This window comes from Eucalyptus grandis, chromosome 2, assembly GCF_016545825.1.
Source record: "Eucalyptus grandis isolate ANBG69807.140 chromosome 2, ASM1654582v1, whole genome shotgun sequence".
In the NCBI taxonomy this organism is placed as follows: domain Eukaryota; kingdom Viridiplantae; phylum Streptophyta; class Magnoliopsida; order Myrtales; family Myrtaceae; genus Eucalyptus; species Eucalyptus grandis.
In genome coordinates this window covers 37,372,989-37,396,438 of record NC_052613.1, presented here as the reverse complement: position 1 = coordinate 37,396,438, position 23,450 = coordinate 37,372,989, and the positions used below count along the sequence as shown (strand labels likewise).

General features: G+C 41.2%; 3 protein-coding genes across 4 annotated transcripts; 1 reads left to right on the top strand and 2 right to left on the bottom strand.

Moving 5' to 3' along the window:
* Positions 1-1,887: 1,887 nt before the first annotated feature.
* Positions 1,888-8,578, top strand: LOC104424622 (ABC transporter B family member 4). The gene is made up of 14 exons (XM_010037083.3): positions 1,888-2,513; positions 2,636-2,745; positions 2,958-3,334; positions 3,530-3,584; positions 3,673-3,848; positions 3,960-4,181; positions 4,262-4,500; positions 4,734-5,259; positions 5,352-5,625; positions 5,791-6,671; positions 6,839-7,105; positions 7,214-7,477; positions 7,619-7,912; positions 8,022-8,578. The coding sequence occupies exons 3-14, from the start codon at positions 3,032-3,034 to the stop codon at positions 8,376-8,378; spliced, it is 3,858 nt and encodes a 1,285-aa protein (XP_010035385.2). The 5' UTR covers positions 1,888-2,513; positions 2,636-2,745; positions 2,958-3,031; the 3' UTR covers positions 8,379-8,578.
* A 4,910-nt stretch (positions 8,579-13,488) lies between these two features.
* Positions 13,489-16,724, bottom strand: LOC104424621 (L-cysteine desulfhydrase). The gene is made up of 2 exons (XM_010037081.3): positions 15,112-16,724; positions 13,489-14,007 (listed from the first exon to the last, which is right to left on the bottom strand). Exon 1 carries the CDS (start codon positions 16,533-16,535, stop codon positions 15,117-15,119), a length of 1,419 nt encoding a protein of 472 aa, XP_010035383.2. The 5' UTR covers positions 16,536-16,724; the 3' UTR covers positions 13,489-14,007; positions 15,112-15,116.
* Positions 16,725-18,180: 1,456 nt separating this feature from the next.
* On the bottom strand, positions 18,181-21,737 carry LOC104424619 (rust resistance kinase Lr10). 2 transcript variants are annotated; one of them, XM_039305909.1, is made up of 3 exons: positions 21,592-21,737; positions 19,657-21,504; positions 18,181-19,524 (listed from the first exon to the last, which is right to left on the bottom strand). In XM_039305909.1, exon 3 carries the CDS (start codon positions 19,478-19,480, stop codon positions 18,350-18,352), a length of 1,131 nt encoding a protein of 376 aa, XP_039161843.1. In that variant the 5' UTR covers positions 19,481-19,524; positions 19,657-21,504; positions 21,592-21,737; the 3' UTR covers positions 18,181-18,349. The 2 variants fall into 2 exon arrangements, with proteins under 2 accessions (XP_039161843.1, XP_039161842.1); XM_039305908.1 differs by having other exon boundaries at positions 19,657-21,726.
* Between the last annotated feature and the right edge of the window lie 1,713 nt (positions 21,738-23,450).

The window sequence follows — 23,450 nt, the reverse complement described above, 5'->3', positions numbered from 1 at the left end:
TTCCTCTCCAAAAACAACAGACCTTCTCATCGCCTAGGTGCCACTCTTTCTGATTTATTCATAGAATTGATTCATTTGCTTCGTCATTGTAGACACTCTTTTCTGTTTTTATATTATATCTTTTGTTCACTTGACGGAGACCTTGCACAGGATTAATATCCTCGATAAATAATCAAAGAAATCGTTTGAGAAAAATTTTGACAAATTATATATATTACAGTATAAAAGAATTAGCAACTTCAATCTTTATTCTCTTTAAAAAAACAATAATCCTTGCACGATATATGCAACGTTATGTTAAGAAAACTACATATAGAGATAAAATGCTTTGTGTCACCCGTACTTTCTTACGAATGACCTAATTCTCTCTCAAAAATAGTTGAAAAAGAAGTTGAAAAGGAGAATAAAAAAAATAAAAAAGAAAAACAGCAATCAAAGTGAACTCTTTTAACTTTCTAAAAAAAAATTAAATCAAACTAACAAAAAGAAAGCTATTGAAAAATTATATTATCGTTTAATATCTCTAGCAATAAATAAGAAATTACCATCAGAATTCAAAGAAAAATAAGTTATGCCATTTAAATCCACAATCTTCTAAAACTGCCATAATTGTTACAATCATGTACGATTTATATGTACTCTCCAAATTTACTTTTTGATATTCTAAAAAAAAATTATTGTATTTTGTTGCTAGACCGTAGGCACGATGATTTACTTCAAGGGTGTCAAGTCTAGGATGGCCCATCGGCACCAATGACCGAGAGATGGCTAGCTGCACTACTCTTATGTAAATTTATAGATTTATAAACTTGGAAGGTATAAGACAGAAATGTATCAGAAAAAGGTTAAGAAATTGTTTCAATGCCAATTAACTTTTCTTAACAATTTAAATTACAGGTTTTATAAGGAAAAAGAAAAATAAAGTCGTCATTGAACTTACCGATTAGGTAGATATTACTTTCGTTAAGGTGCCGACAACTTCTGTTTATGGGAAAGCACACGAAACTTATTCTTGCAACTAGGAAAAATGACAGTTTTAGTATATATCTTAGGTTACATGCTTAAAAGCAACGCTTAGAAGGAGAGTCTCTGTTACGAATATATTCATATAAGGTAGGTATGATATTGCCATTAAAGGTTTGGTGAGGGCTAATCTTTTCTCGTGCACTATAATTTTTATTTTTTAAATATAACATTCTCTTTCTTTCATATTCCAGAACAAAAAGAAAAAAAAACAAAATCCTCACTTGCAACAAGCTTTACCTTTTCTCTTTTTCTTTTTCATTTTTTTTTTTTTGCTTTTGCCTTTTTCCGTACGGTGCCTCTTCTGTTTCCTGATTCTTTCTGCTAGCTTTAAGGCTACAGCAGTACTTTTCGAGCTTAGTATAGTCGAAACGCAACTAAATCATCGTGTACAAAGTTCTAATACTATGGTCCCGCCTCACATTAAAATTCTTGCCAACCTTTGATTTATGAATGATAGTGCTAAGCGACATCGTCCTTCTAATTCTTTAAGGAATTTTATAAACAAATTATTCAAGAATAATAATAATTTGATAGAGAATAGACGGTCAAGATTCACCCAGCTTTGGCCTCGTACTACTCAAAAACCGAGAGCTGTCCTTCGTATTTTTTTTATTTTTTTTTTCCAAGGGCTTTGCCCTTACCCACTACAGGCTTTGATGCCCAAAAAGGAAGACAGAGAGACAAGCGATGGAAATATTTTTTTGTTTTGTTGGTTGTTTTTCAGGAAAAGTATTCATTAATAAATGTAGTGATGATGTCGTGTCACTGGGAATGACAGGTGAAAAACCAAAAATATTTTCTGCAGTTGTCGTCTGCTTGTGCTGTTAGGAAAACCCTTTATAATATGATGATTTTCACCGAAAGACGTGCTCCGGATGTCATTCATATAAACAAAACTATACATAAAAAAAAAATACGGTTGACAAAAGGGAGCGCTCAATGATTCTGACCCCGACTGGTTCGATCTTTCGGGTGCAAGGCACCAGGATGCTTAATCCTCAAGTATTTTCAGTGGGCTTGGAAAGTAGTTGTCGCTGAATTTGCACTTCTTAAAGCATTCGATGAAGTAGGGGACAATTTCTCAGCTGCCACTTGCATTTTAAAGCTATTTTTTCGAGCTCTCTGTCTCTGGTTTATTTTTATTCCTCCTTGTGTTTTGTTATTTTTGTTGTGGAATCTTGGGTTTGGTTCATTCCAGTCTAACGATGTTGGTAAATAGTGTTAAGTTATGGGGATCTCGATGATGGTCAATCAGATCAGACCCTCTGTGGTTGGCCATAGTGGTTCTTTTAGTGATTTTATAGCATGTATAACATCAGTGTCGGTGTATCTTGATATATTGTACTCTACCTCTTGTCTTGTTTTGTAATATTTCTTGAAGTAGCGTTACTTGAACCTCGAGTTTGGTTCAAAGCTTTTATAAGGGAAGAGGAAGAGTATTGGTTTAAGGAGGAAGATGAAGAAACCACTTCGAATCAGCTGATGATGTGAGTTGGTGTTCCTTTTTTAGTTTAGTTTCTGGATAAACAAGAAATGAAATTACCATGATTTTCTTCCTTTTGTTTGCCAACCGTTGTTTCAATTCGTTCCGTGTGGCCTGGTTTTCAAGGTCGACATCTTTGCATAAGCAGAAGCAGATCAGAGTCATGGATGCTCGAATGCAAGGAAATTTGGTGTCTCCAGCATTCTTCACTCCTTATTTATTTGGACGTGCCTGAGGTACTAAAAGATAATTCTTTTGGATTGTTTACTGACTATATCATTTGAATTGACATGCCACTGGTATATTCGTTCTGTGTTTTGGTTGTCGGATCTTGTCTGGCAGCTTGATTTAGATACATGACTTACGCGTACTTTTAAAGCATTCGAAGTTCCACTTTTCTGGCTTGTCTTGTAAAGTATTGATTCCTGTCGCTGGCTTTGTTCTGCAGAATCAAAAATAGTTTCAGGACATATTTGATGAACAAGTTGACAGGCGATATAGAGTGATCTTCTATCTCGTATAATGTCTATGGAGCGCAGCTCGAACATGGATATAGAAATGCATGTGGTTACTGATTCGACAAATCATGCAGAGGCCAAGGACAGACCTAAAAAGAACAAAGAAGATGAGAAAACCGATACAGTTCCATTTCACAAGCTGTTCTTGTTCGCAGATTTCATCGATGTGATTTTGATGCTTGTGGGTACAATAGGCGCTGTTGGCAATGGCTTAGGTCTGCCCCTCATGACAGTGCTTTTTGGGCAATTGACTGATTCATTTGGAACTAACCAGAACAACAGAAAATTGGTGCATCTTGTTTCCAAGGTAACAGTCTTTGAAGCATATTGTTCATTACCTGATGCTAGCAGCTAGAGTCCAGTCATCAGAGTACTTAACAGTAATCAGACACTAATAAAAGCGTGAAAAATACCTAGTGGACTATCTATTCCAAGTATCATTACTCAAAAGGAGCAGGTCTTTCGTTATTACTGATATGTTACACTCATATTCTGAATTCAGGTATCTCTGAAATTTACCTACCTAGCAGTGTTTACTGGTGTGATGGCATTTCTTCGTAAGTATATCTCACACCCATAAAGTAAAAGATTCAGGAGTTTTTGTCAGCAAACAGAAATGAACCGTGGAATGCATTGTTTTGTCAGAGGTGACTTTCTGGATGGTCACGGGAGAGAGACAGGCCGCACGGATAAGGGGATTGTATCTGCAGACCATACTGAGACAGGACATTGCCTTTTTCGATAAGGAAACAAACACAGGAGAGGTTGTGGGAAGAATGTCTGGTGATACCGTTCTTATACAAGATGCCATGGGCGAGAAGGTAACATTTCGGCTTGAAGCCAGACACTAGCAGAGAAGGAAGCACGGATATTTTTCCCGCTACACAGGAAGTGATTGTGTTTTATATTATTACATCCTTTGGATTCTGCAGGTAGGAAAGTTCATACAGCTCGTGTCAACATTCATCGGAGGATTCGTCATCGCATTTACTAAAGGGTGGCTGCTTACTATAGTCATGCTTTCATCCATTCCTCCCATAGTGATTTCTGGTGGCCTCTTGTCCTTGATCATAGCCAAGATGGCATCACGGGGACAAAGTGCTTATGCAAAAGCAGCAAATGTTGTTGAACAAACAATTGGATCAATTAGAACCGTAAGTCCATTAAATATATATAGAGCCTATTGGTTTATAATTTTGTCTCTGAGATGATGGCTGTCACTTGGTGCAATTAGGTGGCATCATTTACTGGGGAGAAGCTGGCGATAGCCACTTACAACAAGTTCCTTGAGAATGCGTATAAATCGGGAGTTCACGAAGCCATGGCAGCTGGATTGGGTCTTGGCACAGTCTTCATGATCCTCTTCTGCAGTTACTCATTGGCAATATGGTTCGGAGGAAAGATGATTCTGGAAAAAGGATATACCGGGGGTGAAGTACTTAATGTCATCTTCGCTGTCTTAGCTGGTTCAATGTTAGTTGTACTTTGGACTTCATTCAACTTTAAATGCTCGTATACATTGATGAGTTAAAGATACATGTTATTTTTTGGAAGGAAAAGCTAATAATTGATTATTTTAAAAACCATGCAAGAGATTGAATATTTACATCAAAGAGAGATTAGACATAAATCAATTGTAAGCAGCTCTATTGTGTTTGTGCCAGAGCAGACCCATTATAAATGAATTGGTTTGGCTTACTTCTCAGGTCCTTAGGACAGGCTTCTCCATGCATGTCCGCATTTGCTGCTGGTCAAGCCGCAGCATTTAAGATGTTTGAGACCATCAACAGGAAGCCCGAGATCGATTCTTGCGACGCCCGTGGCAAGACGCTGGATGAAATTCATGGAGACATAGAACTTAAGGATGTTTACTTCAGCTACCCAGCCAGACCAGATGAGCTAATATTCAACGGATTCTCTCTTTATGTACCAAGTGGGACAACCGCCGCCTTGGTTGGACAAAGTGGAAGCGGAAAATCCACCGTGATCAGTCTTATAGAGAGGTTTTATGATCCACAGGCGGGTGAAGTGCTCATCGATGGCATAAATATAAAGGAATTTCAGCTTAGATGGATACGTGGTAAGGTTGGCCTCGTGAGCCAGGAACCGGTGTTGTTTGCATCGAGCATTAAGGATAATATTGCATATGGAAAAGAGAACACGACCATCGAAGAGATAAGAGCAGCTGCCGAAGTAGCCAACGCTGCTAAATTCATTGATAAATTGCCCAAGGTCTAGAGACGTTTAGTTTAATTAATTTACCTCTAAGCTGAGTGAGATTAATAGAATTGTGAGTTTAAACTTTTTTGCATCTTTGCATCAAGGGACTGGACACAATGGTTGGTGAGCACGGTACTCAGCTCTCTGGAGGACAGAAGCAAAGAGTTGCCATTGCCAGAGCAATTCTAAAAGATCCTAGGATTTTGCTTTTAGACGAGGCCACCAGCGCACTAGATGCAGAATCAGAGAGGATAGTACAAGAGGCATTGGACAGGATAATGGCTGATCGAACCACTGTTATTGTAGCACACCGTCTGAGCACCGTCAGGAACGCTGATATGATCGCTGTCATTCATCAAGGAAAGATAGTAGAGAGAGGTACTAAAGCATGAATTTTTTTGCATGGCATGTCTCAAATGAAATCCAATCCTACCCAGTTGATCTGATATAAATATCCAGTTTAAACGATGGGAACTTCACTTATATAACTGAGTGCAGGCTCAAATGGAGCTAGAGCTAATATTTTGGCAAATTTTGTGTCAGGTACACACTCAGAACTGCTAAAAGATCCCGATGGAGCATACAGTCAGCTAATATGCCTCCAGCAAGAAAATGCAGAGCAAGATCAAGCAACAGATGACCAAAACAAACCAGAAAATATCCTTGACGGCAGACAATCGAGTCAAAGAATATCCTTGAGATCCATTAGTCGGGGATCATCAGGTGTGGGAAATAGCAGCCGCCATTCCTTATCTATCTCGTTTGGTCTGGCCACGGGATTAAATGTCCCTGATGGTGCACCAGCAAATCCAGAGTCATCTTCTTTGGAGAAAACAGAAGCAGCTGCAGAAGTTTCTATTCGACGGCTCTTATATCTTAATAAGCCAGAAGTTCCCGCGCTACTAATAGGATCTATATTTGCAATCGTTGCTGGTGTGATATTCCCCATTTTTGGCATGCTATTATCTACTGCGATCAAGACATTTTATGAAGTACCTGATAAACTAAGGAAAGATTCAAAGTTTTGGTCATCGATGTTCATGATTCTCGGACTGGTATCATTAGTAGCATATCCAGCAAGCATGTACTTCTTCTCGATAGCAGGTTGTAGATTAATCCAGCGGATAAGATCCATGTGTTTTGAGAAGGTGGTGAACATGGAGGTGGGTTGGTTCGATGGCCCAGAGCACTCCAGCGGTATCATTGGCGCGAGACTATCAGCAGATGCAGCAACAGTGCGGGCCCTAGTTGGGGATGCATTAGGCCAGCTCGTTCAAAACAGTGCATCTGCAGTTGCCGGTTTAGTCATTGCCTTTGCGGCTAGCTGGCAATTAGCGCTCATCATCCTTGTGTTGCTCCCTCTGTTATTTGTTAATGGATACGTCCAAGTAAAATTCATGAAAGGATTTAGCGCAGACGCCAAGGTATGCTTTCCTTATTCACCATTTATGGTCCTAATAATTTATCCATGTCTAGTAACTGCCCACTTGAGTGTTTAAGAGAGCCAACAGCTGAAAATTGTCCTAATTTTTCAGAGAATTGAACATATATATAGATATTGCCAGTGCTAATAAAGTCTCTCTGTTCGTAGATGATGTACGAGGAAGCCAGTCAAGTAGCTACTGACGCAGTTGGAAGCATCAGGACAGTTGCTTCTTTTTGTTCTGAAGAAAAGATCATGCAACTTTATGCTAAAAAATGTGAAGGGCCAGTGAAAGCCGGAATTAGACGAGGGTTGATCAGCGGAGTCGGGTTTGGCCTATCTTTCTTCTTACTTTTCGCGGTCTATGGTACCTGCTTTTACGCTGGAGCTCGACTTGTCCAGAGTGGCAAGACAACGTTTTCGGAAGTTTTCCGCGTATGATTATCTTTTTTGTCAGTTTCCCTGAAACACTAGCGAGTTCATTGCACCAAATTATTAGTTTCTGTATTACATTTGATGGTTTATCTATTTTGTGCTTTCCAGGTGTTTTTTGCCCTGACCCTGGCAGCCGTTGCAATAACTCAGTCAAGTTCCCTCTCTCAGGACTCCACCAAAGCCAGGAGTGCAACTGCCTCAGTTTTCGAAATCATTGACAGAAAATCAGAAATAGACCCCAGTGACGAGTCCGGAGAAACGATAGAAAATGTGAAGGGAGAAATAGAGCTTCGTCACATCAGCTTCAAGTATCCTTCTCGCCCAGACGTACAAATTTTCAAAGATCTTAGCTTGACCATTCATTCTGGCAAAGTATAGCTTTATGATAACCCTTTCACTTTTTCTTTGCTAGATCTTTCTCTATTCTTATCTGAGTTCCATCTAATCATGATGCGCTCTACTCGTGCTGATATTAGTACATGCACATATGGACTGTGACTTTTGCTATTTCAGACTGTTGCTTTAGTGGGAGAGAGCGGGAGTGGGAAGTCGACCATAATAGCTCTGCTGCAACGGTTTTATGACCCCAATTCTGGTCACATTACCCTTGATGGGATCGAAATTCAGAAGCTAAAGCTAAAGTGGTTTAGGAAGCAGATGGGCCTCGTGAGCCAAGAACCAGTTCTGTTCAATGACACAATCCGTGCCAATATAGCCTATGGAAAGGATGGAGAGACAACGGAAGCAGAGATATTGACTGCATCAGAGTTGGCAAATGCTCATAAGTTTATCAGTAGTTTGCAACAGGCAAGTTTATCTCGTCCCTAATACAAGATAGAAGAATGCAGGTTAGGCAAGCAATAAGTAATCTAGTTTCCTGAAAATCATAGTTACCTATATCGCAATGACTATGCAGGGTTATGACACATTAGTAGGCAAGCGTGGAATCCAGTTATCTGGTGGGCAGAAGCAGCGGGTGGCCATTGCACGTGCTATGGTGAAGGATCCAAAGATACTCTTACTCGACGAGGCTACTAGTGCATTGGATGCTGAATCTGAAAGAGTGGTTCAAGATGCATTAGACAAAGTCATGGTCAATAGAACTACAGTTGTAGTGGCGCATAGATTATCAACCATTAAAAATGCAGACGTGATTGCGGTGGTAAAAAATGGAGTGATCGTTGAGAAAGGAAAGCATGACTCCCTGATTAATATCAAAGACGGTTTCTACGCATCCTTGGTTGCTCTTAACATGAGCGCAGCATCATTGTAATTACGTTTTGTGCAACCGATTTTGGTTGTGTCCTCCTTTCCCATGTAATAGGTGACCATACTATTTTTTTTTTGTAAGTACTGTTCATATATTTCTCTCGTCTTACATATATTCGTGACAGCATGGTTGTTCAGCAATGTCAAAACTGCCATTGGCATGTTCTTTTAGGTCCAGCAAATAAGAGGAGAGAATTTAAGTTTCCTGAAGTCTTCATTTAATGGTTTGCTGGGGGCATCTTTGGCTTTCAAGTCTGAAGCAACAAATGAAATGATATATCCAAGAAAGAACTAAATTAAAGTAAGAAGGAGATTAATTCTTACCATCTTTTGTTGGTCAAAATAGCATCACAAAAAGTTCGGTAGAAAGAGGATTATATAATCTAGCTGATAAAATATGCAGATATGAAACAAAAAGCGTTATCAGTTGCAGAGACATTTCCATGCCTTCGCGGTGATGCTTAGGAGGTCAAACTTTATGCTGCCTAAGTTTCTTGAGGAAGAGAGCAGCTCTATTGTAAGATATCTGAACTTTAGTAATCTATCTTATTCTTAATCTGCCTTAACAAAACAGGCAATAACATGATTTGGTGTGTGGTTGCTTCTGTGGATTAAATTCAAACGATGATATCGTACTGTTGGAAGAAACCACCTCAAGATTACAGTAATTTGTTGATTATTTTATTCTATCTCTACTTTGTTTAAAGCTTAGAGAGAGTTGTTATCTGTCATCCATGTCATCTCCATTTTATTTAGCTTGTATTTGAAAGTCGTAGACATATTTTATACAAAGCAGAGACTAAGATTGAGAGCAAGTTGGCCTATTCATTTCAAAACCACTCTTAAACAATCACATGGTATCAGATCTTTAGAAAAGAAAAGCCCTTTCTCGAAGCTATCTATCTACAATGGCAAGCTCAAGCTCCTCTAAGTACCATCATCCATTGACCCCAAATGTCGCAAACTTTGTGATGATTAATTTTGGCAGACCCAAACTATGGATCTCTTAGAAAGCCAGGATACACTGGGATCTATTACTGGAGATTATCCTGCACCAGTTAATGAAATTGTAGTCCCAAACACTGAAGTTGTGAATGGAAAAAACTTAATTTCAAATCCAATGTACAACGCATGGAAATGGTCTGATTGTCGCCTGCGTGGATGAATCACTGAACATTGTCTGAAGGTGTTCTTGGCATGGTTGTCGGGCTTGAGACGACTGCTGAGGTGTAATATTTCTCAATCAACTCCTTTGCAAGAGATCTCAAGAAGTGAATATTATTGACGTGACAGCCTCAAAATGTAAAAGAAAGGCATTTATACTATGATTATATCAGCCTTTTTCAAGTACATTTGTGCTTGCTGCTATTGGAAAGCTTGTGAGTGATAGCTCTAAAATTTTCTCACTTCTTCGTGGCTTGGGTAAGAAATACGAGTCTTTTGTTACCTCCATATTAAACCCTTCTGTTCCTTCTTATGCTGATATTGTGCCGCTCCTTCAAGGCCATGAAACTATGAGAAAGTGGCATGGCTCTAAAGAATCTGGCTTCTCGAATCAGAATGCTTTTGTTGGTCAAATATTTCAAAGACAAAAAGCGGCTCCAAACAAGAGGCTTCTAGGATGGTGAAGGGGTAGGAGTAAACCAAACTATGCACCAAACTAGGGGAAGTGAGTCTGGGATATATACATAAAAACTAGAATTGACTCATGAGAATGCTTTTTTATATAACGGCAAGTTTTGGTTTGAAACTCCTAAGTTTAACGAGCCCGTGCTAGAGCAATGAGTGACTTCTAGGGAAAGTGCCTGCATGTATGTCAAAGGATTAAACCATGAGGCTCAATATAGGATAGGCAAAAGCGGACAATACTCCAAGTGAGTTAATTTAGGAATATCACAATATGGTATCAAAGCAGAATCCCCTCTAATAGGTGTGTAATTTCAGGACAAACCGGGTGGAAAGTGGTGGGTCTGTAATGACCCCTTCAACAAGGGCAAGGAGTGGTTGCTGGGGCCAAAGGGCCTAGACAAGAAGTGACTTCTGACAGACTTCTAGGATGACAAAGGGGATAAAAATGAACTGAAATATGCACCGAGGGGAGAGCGATTTGGAACTCCAAAATTAAACAAGCCCAAGTTAAAACACTACCAGATGGGTGACCTTCTCTAGGGATAGTGCCTACCTACACCAAAGGCTAAATAAGCTAAAGTGGACAATACTTCGAGTGAGTTAATCCAACGATGTCGCAATAATACCAACAAATGTCACACCCCAAATGTGATGGGGGAGTGACACTTTCAACAAGCGTGGAAAGCAAGGCCAGAGCAATTTCAGTCCAAGGGAGTGCAACATTGATCAGTTTCGTTTGCAGAACTCCGACAATGCCAACAAAGAGAAGGATCCGAAAGCAAGTAATAATCAACCTAAAGGACAACAAGCAGAATTACGTTTTCAAATCTGACCAAGGCACGCAGCGCTGAATTGCTGTCATTGGTTCAATCAAGCCCTCAAAGCTTTTGCTGACTTGAAGGCTTCTGATCCTGATGACCAGGCATGGTTCCCTAACCAGGCGCTTCATCCCACGACTACTTCTACTAAAAAATGTTTTCCCTCTTAATCGATCGCAATTTTGGCCTTAAGAAAATATGGTTGCTGGAAAATTACTGTCAATGAAAATGCGTTTTGTGCATGGTTTCTGAGATTGCATTCAATGAGATATTGCATGGTTTATGTCTGTTGGGGGTGATATTGCATTAACTGAAATTCACTAAGCTTGCTTATAGTAAACTATAACGGAGAATGCTTCCCAGAGAAGGGCCAGATTTCTTCAAAATGTAAATGCCACAAAACAGCTCTCAAAGAATGGTCAGGATAACTCTCTTTCGCTTACAAACTGGTTTTTAACTTAGCAAATTGTTCTATTCATTGCCTGCAATGAAATCTCAGTGAATGCAATCTCGAAACCATGCACAAAACACATTTTCATCGACAATTACTGCACAGAACTATATTTACTTAAGGCCAAAATTGCTATAAATTAAGAGGGAAAACAATTTTGAGTACAATGTTGATGACAAGAAAGGTTTCTTCCAAGACAAGTTGCAAGGCAAGTCTACTTTTGAAAACCTTAAATCACCCTCTCCTTTTGTTTGATCACAACATTCAATGAGGAAATATACAAAAATAAATAAAATAGAAAACCTGCGGGAACCAAAACCAGACACGAACTGCAGACTCCTATTCAGGTTTGTAACCCGATCCGACAGCACAGTTTTGGTGATGAGAGAAAGGAGAGCAGAGCAAGGCGTGAACCAGAAAAGCTCTGCAAACGGGAAGGAGGGCTCTCGGTTCACTCTCCGTCGTATTGAAGCCAGGATATGTAGGATTGTAGAAATCCCCTTGCCTGGTGACGCAACAGTTTCATCTTCTTCTTTGAAAACAGAGATTTTCCAATTTCATCCAATTTTTCATCAGAAGCTCATCATATGTGCAATGTACAGAGAGGAGTGTGTGTTTTGTGTAGGTGTGGAAGTGACCATTTGCTTATTTTGGGTTCTTGGTTCACACTTACAACTTCCTCCAGATCAGGATATTCTTAGTAAGAGAGCTAATCTGTATCTATAACGGAAGGGGTCAAGCTCTCCTCTCGGTGGAGAGCTTAAAAAGGGTCAAGCTCATGCATGCAGGTGAAATGGCAGTCCGGGATTTGGTTTGTTGTCAACACAGAGAGACTATGCGTTTGCTACGAGTCAACAATCGTGCTATGTCATCTTCTCATAAAAGAGCAACCTTGGATAATGTTGCACGCACTGTGATAATCTTTCTTCTTTTAGAGATAATATCTCGGCATTCCTTGCATCAATTTAGGCCCTCCTCGTACTCAAACCTATCTCGGCTGTGTTCGCTACATCAATTTCATCTGCTATACAGATTTAGGGTTCGATTTTGAACTGTAAAAAACCAAAATATACCCGGGAACAAGCAAGGCCGCTCCCGGGTAAAACTGACAACCAATTCATGGCATGAAACCGGGAAACAAACCAGTTAAGGCCGGTCCTCATTTTTTATCCAAAAACTGAACAGAAGCCCATCAGGCAGGCAAGACTAGTTTGATTCGGTTCTCAAAATTGAACCAGCCTGTTTGGTCATCCATCTACTATCACGTGTATTTCTTATTGAAATGTATGGTGTCCCTTTGAAGCAGTTGCAGACATTTCCTCAATTGGCTGGACTTTGCTTGTTGTGTGGGAGGTAGAAACGTTGAATCGCGTTTGAATTTTCTTATAACTTGGTTTTCGCCATCGCATGCTTGGACTTCTACATCTTAACTAACTAATTTGACCGAGAACTAGGGGCACGAACACGGATCAGTACTGCTAGTGCTAGGTGTAGTAACCGAGTGGCATGAGGAACAGTATCAGCCGCTTAAACAGAGTTATTCCCATCCTCCAATTCCAATGCAGAAAGCACGAAATGAATGAAGTCCTGCTCATCGTCCTCGGCTTTGCCCTAGGACCTTCTTTTCCGCTGTTCCCTCCACCCACTTTTTGAGAACCGAATCCAGACTCTCGGCAGTCCTCTTCATTTCAGCCGCACTTCTCTTCTCTTCACCAGTAGAGAATTCAGCTGGGTAATGGTCTATGTTATGGGTGATATGGGCACCCCGACTGACTCGGCACTTAGAAAATTCATGTGATACATGCCTAGCTTTTCAATCGGATCAGACTTTTCACTGATTGAGTCAATTACAATCTTGATTCTGTTTGAACATTTCTTACCTTCACTGCATATTTCTGCGCATCCTTGGTTGCTCATCACATGAGCTCTCCAGTTTCATGACGTTTCTTTTGAATTTTGTTGCATCTTTCTTATGAATGTCTTCCTTGATGAATCATCTTCTAATCACAAACAAGGATAGATAGCAGAAGAAAGTGAAAATGATGTCCGCCCTGGAATCATTCCTTGGTTGCTCATCACATGAGCTCTTTGGTTTCATGACGTTTCTTTTGAATTTTGTTGCATCTTTCTTATGAATGTCTTCTTTGATGAATCATCTTCTAATCACAAACAAGGATAGATAGCAGAAGAAAGTGAAAATGGAGTCCGCCCCGGAATCATTCAAAGCCAAGCGTCAATTCATTGACAAAAACATGATAAATTAACTTCTGGCGACTTGTTCAATCTGTCCACATCACCTCTCACTCTAGGCTTCACATCCAAAAGTGAAATTACCGCTTATCCAACATAGAAGAGGCAAATGGCTTCACCATACACGAATAGTCTCCACTGGAAGAGATTTCGACCATCAATCCCCAAGACAAACTAAAAGTCAATTATGAAGCTATCATTGGACCATGTTGGCAGGACAACTATTGAAATTTAGTGAGTTGGAACTAATGGTCAAATTTCTAAGATTCACTGTTTATGTCGATACAATATGGCTGTCTCATCCACAAGTGTCAGCTCAAAGCAGTTATTATTGGAAAACCATCAAAAATTTGAAGAGCACGTGTACAATTCCACCCAGCCATCCACATGCTACCAAAACATAACAAGCCGTGGACATTGGCACAGTAGTGAAAGAGTTGCATCACTCCAAACAAGGCTCGTCAACTGCAAATCAAGAAACGGATCTGCCAACACAGCATGAAAAATAAGAAGAGGCTATCTGTAAACTCTAGCCAAGCAAAACAAATGCACTCAAAACATGACATCCATCGTCAATGTTTTTCTAAGATGAAGTGCATGAAAGCAGAGGAAGCTTAAAGTAACGTTCTAAGTGCAGATCAGTATCCACACAGCAAATCAACCATACATATATACAAGCTATTGGAATGGGAATACTGTCCACTTTCAACATGCTTGAACCTTGAAACCTAAATAAAGAGTTATTTGGGCGAAGATAGAATTGGTGCCATCAGAGGGAAACCTCACCTCACACCTAGACTTAGCAAAGACAGTCAAAACCTCACATCTAGTCAAAACCGCCATTGCCCTGGCTTTCTTATTTCAAATAGGCCTCAAGACGGTCAATCATTTGATGGAAATTGCACACATATGATTGCAGCTCAGGATAGGATTTATAGAAATCTCTGAGAGCAGAGAAATTCTGCAATTAGTCCAAGAACTACACGTCTTCATGCTAAAAAGTCAAAAGGAAACTCATATAGTCATAGGGGGGAGACTTCATCGCATTTCTGCAAAATAGTTTATAAAATTTCACAGGGAAAACGTTCAAATCCTTAGATATTCCATAGAAAACGTTCTAAAGGAAGCCTAAGCAGAAGAACAATATAAGCATGCATCATGTACTAAAGTGAGGGAGTGCTCTATATCAATCTTCAATTACAATAATCCTCCAATAGAATTGCAAAAATCCCATAAAAGCATTGTGTTAATAGAGAATATCCTACAAGAAGCAAAGAGAAAAATGACAGGTCAAGCCAGCCAGCATTTGACAAATCAAGTGATCAACTGGCACACAGAAGCGGTCCTGAAATGCCTAAAGAGCTGATTATTCAATCATCAGAGAATTCAAATGAGCCATATGTCTGCAATTGCTGTGCTTAACTCAGATCAACTAATAGAACAGCAACCTCTGCATCTTCTATCCACAATGAAAATGAAGATGATATAAAGTAGCATATGAGTGGCTCTAAGTTCAAGGCATAGAAGGCATGAAGAATAGAAATTATGATCCCTGTTGTGAGATGATCCCATGGGTGAGAAAAGAATACCTTTTTCACTCTACAGGGAGCATTTTGCAAGTAACATTATTCTCAACCAGTTGATTTATTGCATCCCTGAACCTGAAATAATCGTCTTCAGTGTTGTAAACTTGATGAGAAATGCGAGCATATCCCGTTATGCTCCCATCCTTGTCCCTAGGTCCATCAACACCATCGGCCGGAGCCTGGTAGTGTATAGGCACTTCGATCCCATGATTCACCCGCAAATACGACCTTAGCCTCAGAGCATCCTCTCCGCCGAAAATACACAGCTTTGAAGGAAGACCAACCATGATCATACTAGCACACATTTCTGGTGGAGAACCGAGATTTGTCCCCCAAGATTCTGCCAGCATTTGTCCCATTTTCACAACTTGCTCGTGATTCCTCTTTATGATCCCCTGAATCCCTCCTTCGAATCTCTCCACGAATTCAAATGCCGCAGGGACAACAAGCTGAGAACTATAATCCCTAGTGCCAACCCACGCGCTCTCTATCGGCAATCCATTCCCATATTCATGTGTAACCACAGGATGGTGCATGTTGCTCACCAAACCCGACGATTTCCGACAATACAAGAATGCCACGGAAGGCGGGCAAAAGAACCACTTATGCAGATTGCTCACGTAAAAATCAGCCCCAATGTCCTGCACATCGACCTCGACGCTACCAATCGCGTGCGCCGCATCCACAAAAACCTGATCTACGCCCTCCTCCCTACAAACCTTAACTAATTCCTTCACCGGAATCAGCACCGACGGCATGGAGGTGATATGATCGATTATAGCCAACCTCACTCTCCTACCGTTCTTTTTCCCTCTCTCTAACCCCTTCCTAAACGCTGCAATGACCTGCTCGTTCGAGCTCACGGGGAACGGCAACTCGACCTCGACAATCGAGCCCCCCGCGCTGGCCACGTACGCCTGAATCGACTTCTTCACGGCCTGGAACACGCAGTGGAACACCAGGACCGCGTCCCCGGGCTCGAACCTCGACTCGGCGAACCCGCGGCCGACCTGCTGGAGCACGATGGCCGCGGCCGTGGTGACGTTGTCGACGAGCGACACCTCCTCCGCGTCGTCGGCATTGACGAGGTCCTTCACAAGCGCCCGCGAGCGGAGTATCCCGCCGCGGAGCGAGTTGAAGTAGAACTCGTCGGGCTGCTGGAGGAACCGGAGCTGCCAGTCCCGGTGGGCGGCGAGGACGGACCCGGGGCAGCTCCCGAAGCTGCCGTTGTTGATCCGCGCGACGCCGCGCTGGTGGTGGGAGAACTCGCTGCGGAGCTCGGCGCCGGAGATGGGGGCGGCGGGGAGCCTCGGCTTCTTGCCGGCGCGCTCGCGGTCGCGCTCGCCCTCGCCGGGTTCGCGGCGGCAGGTCCCGTTCCGGGAGCCGTGGCCGTCGCCGCCGCCGTCGTCGTCGCGGCGGCGATCCATGGCGCGGCGGAGGGGGGAGGAGGGAAGGGCGGCGGCGGCGGCGGCGGCGGGTCGACTCAGTGAGTCAGGGGGAGCGAGCGGACATGGCGGGGCTGCTCTGCTAGGGCTAGAAAGAGCATTATGCGATCGGCTGCTGTTGCAGAGCTCGGAGGAGAGAGAAAGATTAGAGAGAGAAAGATAGGGAGGCGATCAGCATGTCCGGCGTCGTCTTCTTCTTCCTCTCGATTCGGGACACGTGGGTCGGGTCTTTCCGGGGCTCCGATTTTTCCGGGCCGGCGATCCGGGAGAGGCTTCCTTCCTTAAACTTAAACTATTATTATTATTCTTGAAATGCGCGGATCGTCGCGTGCAAGACATTCTCCTTTCCTCTTGCTATTCAGGATATCGGTCGTTTCGAAAATATCTTCCTAGGAAGGCTCGGTCGTCTCGTGTAGAAAAATGAATCAGTAGAAAATAATTTTATTGTTCATTAATTTATCGATTAATAAAATGAAATTTCGTTTGACTAATTATACCAATTAGTACGGGCGATGATTTTGAGGAAACATTTTTCATATCTTTGATTTTCGATACATTGTCATGCTTAGTTTTCAATGCATTGTCACTTACAAAAATAAATAAATAAATAAAATTTATCATCCACAAAGATATTTAGACATAAATTATTGTCTTGAATATTTTTAATTGTTTAGTTATTTCAAATGATATGAATGATCATTATTAGGAAAATATTTTTCAAATTATTCACTTTTTGCAAAAGATATAGAGTTTTATTTCTTTTTCATGATTTTTTGTTTAGATTCCCTTATAGAAGATCAAAAGTGGAAAAAATCATTCTCCATCCCCTTTCTGTTAACCAAGACCAAGCACGTTCTCCTTCGTGCACTCCCTTTAATTATTTTTTCTATTTTTCTAAAAAATATAATTTTTAATTACGTTTCCTTTTCTTTTTCTTTCTTCTTCAACTTGTTGTCAACCTCAGCAATGGCCAAAGACCGACCTTGTTCCACAAGCGAGGGATGAGGTTGCCCAAGGCTAGCGAGGCTCGAGCTCGCCGAGTTGGTGAGGCTAAGCCTCGTCGATCTTTGGCGAGGCGTTGGCTCACCAATCTAGCAAGACTTGACCTCGTTAGTCTTTGGCGAGCTCAAACTTGCCCAAGACTAGCTCAGCTCGACTCGTCGAAATCAGGGAGCTCAAGCCTCGCCAGCCTTAAGTGAGCTTGTTCCTCACCTATGGCCGATTGCTAGCCATCGTCATGACTAGCGATTGGCGAAGGAAAATGAAAACAAAAATAAAAATAAACAAAAATAAATATTGATTTTCTTTAAAAATGAATTATTAAAAATATTTTCTATAAATATCACATCTTCCGCAAAACAAATGAAGCCTAATTAACCTTAGCAAACTCATGGAAGAGACGAGAATTTGAAGTCCCCACCGTCTATTGTTTAGTTAACCGCCTCACACTCCCACTCCCTCCTTAAAAAAAAAAAGATCGAAGTTTTCATTTATCATCTCTCCTAAAATTTTATCTATCTCTCTCCATTCATTCTTTTTCAACGTTATGCATGGCGACAATTGGTGTGCCGTGGAGCCATGCGTAGCATGAGTTCTGTGCTGGTTGGGCTTTTAAACAAAGACTCCAAAACCCAAACTCACTCCTCGTAGGACTACACTAAAATACAATCGAAATTAAGATTCATAAACATAGTTATAAACGTCTAGAATCTGATGGCCATAAAAGGAGACCTACATCATCAATATGATCTGTTTCTATTTGTCACATATGTGATTGGAGTAGGTGCTACTGATATTTATCTATGCTTGTCTAATAGTAATACGGCTTGCTCAAGATGCAAAGCTTCATAAGTTGTTGCACTGATTGATGAAGTAGATATAGTATCATTGCCTTTGTCGGTCCAAGTTTCATCATCCCTTGTTGACATTTCCATTGGATAAAGGAGTGGCTTGGGAGGTACTTGTAGATCACCTGCTTCTCCTTCAAGCATTTCCAAGACTTTATGCATCGAAGGCCGATCATTGGGATTCAATTGTATGCACCAAAGAGCAACTATTATCATCTTCTCTACTATTATCTTATCCTCCTCGCTAAACTCTTCCATTGGAACGTTCGATCCCTCACTAAGTTGGTCATGAACCCATAAAGGAAAGTAAACATCACTAGAATACCCTGCAACCGTGTCTGCATTCTTCCTTCTACTAGCCATTTCCATTAACAATTTGCCAAAACTATAGACATCAGCTTTGTAAGAGATACTCCCAATGTTCTTATAGACTAGCTCCGGAGCCATGTATCCTAAGGTTCCTCTTGCGGCAGTTAAAGACACAGTGTTGTGGTCCGGGGAGTACAATCTTGCCAACCCAAAGTCAGAAACTTTTGGAGTTAAATCCTTGTCAAGAAGAATATTGTGAGGCTTAATATCGAAATGTAAAATTTGCATGTCGCATTCTCGATGAAGATACTTGATCCCTCTAGCCACTCCGAGAGCAATCTTGTACACTTCCTTGCAATCAAGACAAGTCCCCTGTCCTTGTGAGAAAATGTGCTTATCCAAAGACCCATTGTACATGAAATCATAGACGAGAGCTTGTTTGGAGCCTTCAAAGCAAAAACCAATGAGTCCAACCACATTAACATGATGAATTCTTCCGATAGTAGCCACTTCACTGATGAAGTCCTGCCCATTTGCTTTCCCATTCTTCAAGATCTTCACCGCAACATCACGACCGCTTCTCAGTTTTCCTTTGAATACAGAACCATACCCTCCCTCACCTAGTTTGTCCTTAAGACTGCCTGTGATTTTCTTGATCTTCGAGTAAGAGTATCTTATCGGCAAGAAGTTATTGTTAGATTGCAAATATTTTTCAATGTTTTGATCCATTGCTAAGTGTCTTCTCCTCCATTTGTGTATAAGCAATATCATCACACATGGGGCTCCCAAGATGAATTTCACAACCGTGAATCCCCCTGTATTTTGGTGAAAACGCAAGAGAATTGAGGATGTGCAATTTTTATGATAACCAATTTGTGGGTATGTTAAATGTTTGCTTCTAGGAACATTAAATCAATTTCACAATGGGAAGATTGTAGTAATGTTACCAATGGCAAAGAGCGTGAGCCCAAAATCTGGCTGTAAATTAAGAGGAAATAAATTCCTACAAGGGAAATTGAATACGTAAGTGAAAGCTGAAAAAAATTCAAAAGATACCTATTTACCATAATCAAATAATGAGTGTCTTGGTTCAATCCGTTAAGATTTGTCAGCGGAATCTGAACTAAATAAATAAAAAATCAATAAAAATTCATTCATTATTATACTTACAAAATACCACAGCAGCATTTATCAAACTACTTGATTTTAATGGCCATTTTTAAATTACATGAATTCGAATTAAATAAAGAAAATGAATTTATTATTATACGTAAACAAATACCACAACATCATTTACTAAAATATTTGATCTTAATGGGCATTTTCAAATCACATAGGTTTGTGAAAAGATATACATATGACCGAACTCAATTTCAAGTTTAGATCAAATTTCATAGATTTTGACCAGATATGTCCTCACAACTTTTTTTTTGGGGGGTTAAGAAAACTGAACAAATTCAAAATTTCTTACCGTTCTTGAGTCCGCACCGAATTTGGTATTTGCCGCTGATGTCCCACCAAAAGTGATGTTTGCATTGCATCTTAGCCGCCATTGGAAGCCATGAAAGCTCAAACCCAAAAACCATCGGGTCTTGAATTTGCGCATAGGAATGAAGACTGTCACCGTCAGCCCACCATGGGATCATTGCCAGAAGCTCTATAGTGCACGCAGTTTCCACATTCGAGGCATTCGCATCGATCATGGCGTATAATCGCCTTCTTGTACTAGAAAAATTGGAAAATTCAATCCTATCATGGCATGACGTAGCGTCGATGTAAAACTGAGAAGCAGCGGCCTTGGTGCAGTTCACGATCGAAACGGTCTTGTCTAACCCTCGACCATAGAATTTGTATAACTCGTATCCAGTGCAACTATACAGATCACCTTCGTTCAAGTCGCGGCATGACAAAGAGCGGAGAGAAAGAGGCAAACAATTGTCCTCTGTCATCCCAACATCGGTAACCCTAATCGTGTAGTTGGTATAGTCGATGTACCGTACATAGTACTTACTCGAATACAAATTCAAAATGGATCGGTTATTTAAGCAGGCTAGCTCATAGTTTGGGTCTCCGCAGAAGTCCGGATCACCCCTTAGCCGAAACGGAGAGCTTATGTTCTTGATATCGCCGCAAGAGCTGGTGCACTGATTATTTTCCAAGGCGATGCTAAAAGACAGATGTAGAAGAAGAAGGAAGAGAAGAAAAAGGAGTTGATCTTTAGGCATTGGCTAGGCAATAGGAGAGAACACGAATCAAGTAGGAAAATCTATGATTTTAGTGTGGAGATGCAAAAGAGATGGATGAAGATGGACAGGAATAATTTCAGTTGCTCCGTTTCTTGAGATAACGAGGGAGAGAAGGAAAAATCTCCGACCAGAAACTAATTTGTGCAGAAGTGAGTGATCTGGGGTGTAGCGACCACAAAATGGGAAGTGTGAGAGAAGGAAAAGATCGGGATTGGTCTTCTGGAATGTCGAAAGGCCGGTCAACGAGCGAGACAAGCACCAAGGGAGATTTCGTGCACCGCGATGGATTTAAAGTTGAATCGACCTTGGCCCGGTCCGCGGTCAGGGTTTGGGATGAGGGGCGTAGATTACAAGATCGGAATTCTTTTTCTATGCTCTTATTGCAGACAAAGGGGGGAAAAGAGCAGAAACGATGAGTAAAGTCGAATATCTGGAAGTCAAGAAATCAGGCCATCTTCAGAAATAAAAAACCAGAACGAAGCAATCTTGTGGAGTCTGGTTTAACTGGGTTGAAGAGTTTCAACAGATGGACCCCAAAATCCAGCGAATCTAGTAAGATCAGCGACGGATCGTCACGATTTTGGAACCCACCGCAGGCTGGAACACTAAAGATAAACATAAACGGTGCCTACGGACCTGGAGCTACTGGAGGCGCGATCGCTTGCGTCCGTCGTGATTCCGCCGGAAGGTTGGTGGACGGAGTAGTGTGAACAGTAGCAGTGTCATCGTTCGGGGTTGAGGCTCTTGTCCTTTCAAAAGCCCTATCTCATCTGTGTGATTCACAAGAAGAGAAGCCCTTGCACTTGAGTCCGACAGCTTAAAGTTGGTCAAAAGTTGTGGAAAGTTCAGTGAAGTTCACGTGGAAAGCTGAGGCTATTATCCTGAAGTGCAAAGATTTATTATTGTCCTCTTCAAATATTCAGGTCAGCCAGTGCGTCAGAGTGGCGAACTCGGTCGCAAACTAGGTAGGCCCACAGTAGAAAGTCTTTACCTTTGAATTGGGTTTTGTGCCTTTTCCCAACTCCTTTGGAATACTACGGAAGCCCATTTGTCGGGCCTTCGATCTTTTCTAATTAATGAAATATCTCGCTTATGAGAAGAGTTAAATATATTTTATTCGTTTGCTCTCCCCCCATAGGCAATTGAGCCTTTTTGATTGGATTTGGCAAATATGAAGAAGTTTGTTAAAAATGTGGATTTCATAGATATTATTTTCTTTTTCTGAAATGATAGCATGACTTATTTCTGAATTTTGATTTAATATGTAATACCTCAATCCTACAAAGGATGGGAGGGTGGCTCCAACCTCAAGGATGATGAAGGGGGCAAAAAATAATCAAATCCCACATCGCCTAAGAATGGTAAGGTGATGTGCCATATAAGGTGTGGCATCAGTCTTGACTCACAACAAAGTCTTTTCTCGGCAAAACCTAGAAAAACAAAGCCATTAGGGTATGGGGTAGATGAGTCTTGCAACCCAAAGCGGCCCACATCACTCGGAGATAGTAAGGTGACATGCCATATGAAGTGTGGCACCAATCTTAATTCACGCACATGTTTAGGGCGAAGCCCAAAAGAACAAAAGCACTAAGGCATGGGGTAGATGAGTCCCTATGGCCCAAAGCGAACGATATCGTTTCGAGTTGGGCTAGAGATCGACCCTTACAAATGATATTTAAGTCGATCTTGTGAGGCAAAACCATGAAGGCATAAGGCAATGAAGCACATGTTCAAGGCAAAGCCCAAAAGAACAAAACCATGAAGGCATGGGTAGATGAGTCCTATGGCCCAAAGCGAATAAAATCATTGTGAGTTGGGCTAGAGATCGGCCCTTACAAATGATATTTAAGTCGATCTTGTGAGGAATGGGAGCGCAACTCCACCTCGAGGATAGCAAAACCATGAAGACATAAGGTTGACCTATGGCAAATGGTATTAAAATCGATCCTATGAAGAATGGGAGTGCGGCTCCATCTCGAGGATGGCGAAGGGTAGTAATTTATCGAATTCTACATTGCCTGGAAATAGTAAGGTGATGTACCATATGAAGTGTGGCACTAGCCTTAACTCACATAAAACCTTTTATAGGCAAAACTCAGAGGAACAAGACCATGAGGGCATAAGGCAGGTGAGTCCTGCAGCCCAAAATAGACAAGGTCATTGTGAGTGAGGTTGAAGGTCGGCCTTTACAAATTGTATCAGAGCCAAGCCTGGCTGGAAGTATGTGATTTGGGAACAAACCAGATAGAAGCTTGTGGGCCTATAATGACCCGGTCCTAAGATGCTAGCTTGAGGATCGCTTAGGGACCATAAGGTGATATGCCATATAAGGTGTGGCATTAGTTTTAACTCACAATGAGGCCTTTTATGGGCGAAACCCAAGAGAACAAAACCGTGAGAACATGGGGCAAGTGAATCATGTGACTCAAAGTAGATAATATTATTGGGAGTTGGGCTAGAGGTTGGTCCTTATGATTTCTAAACTTTTAATTTAT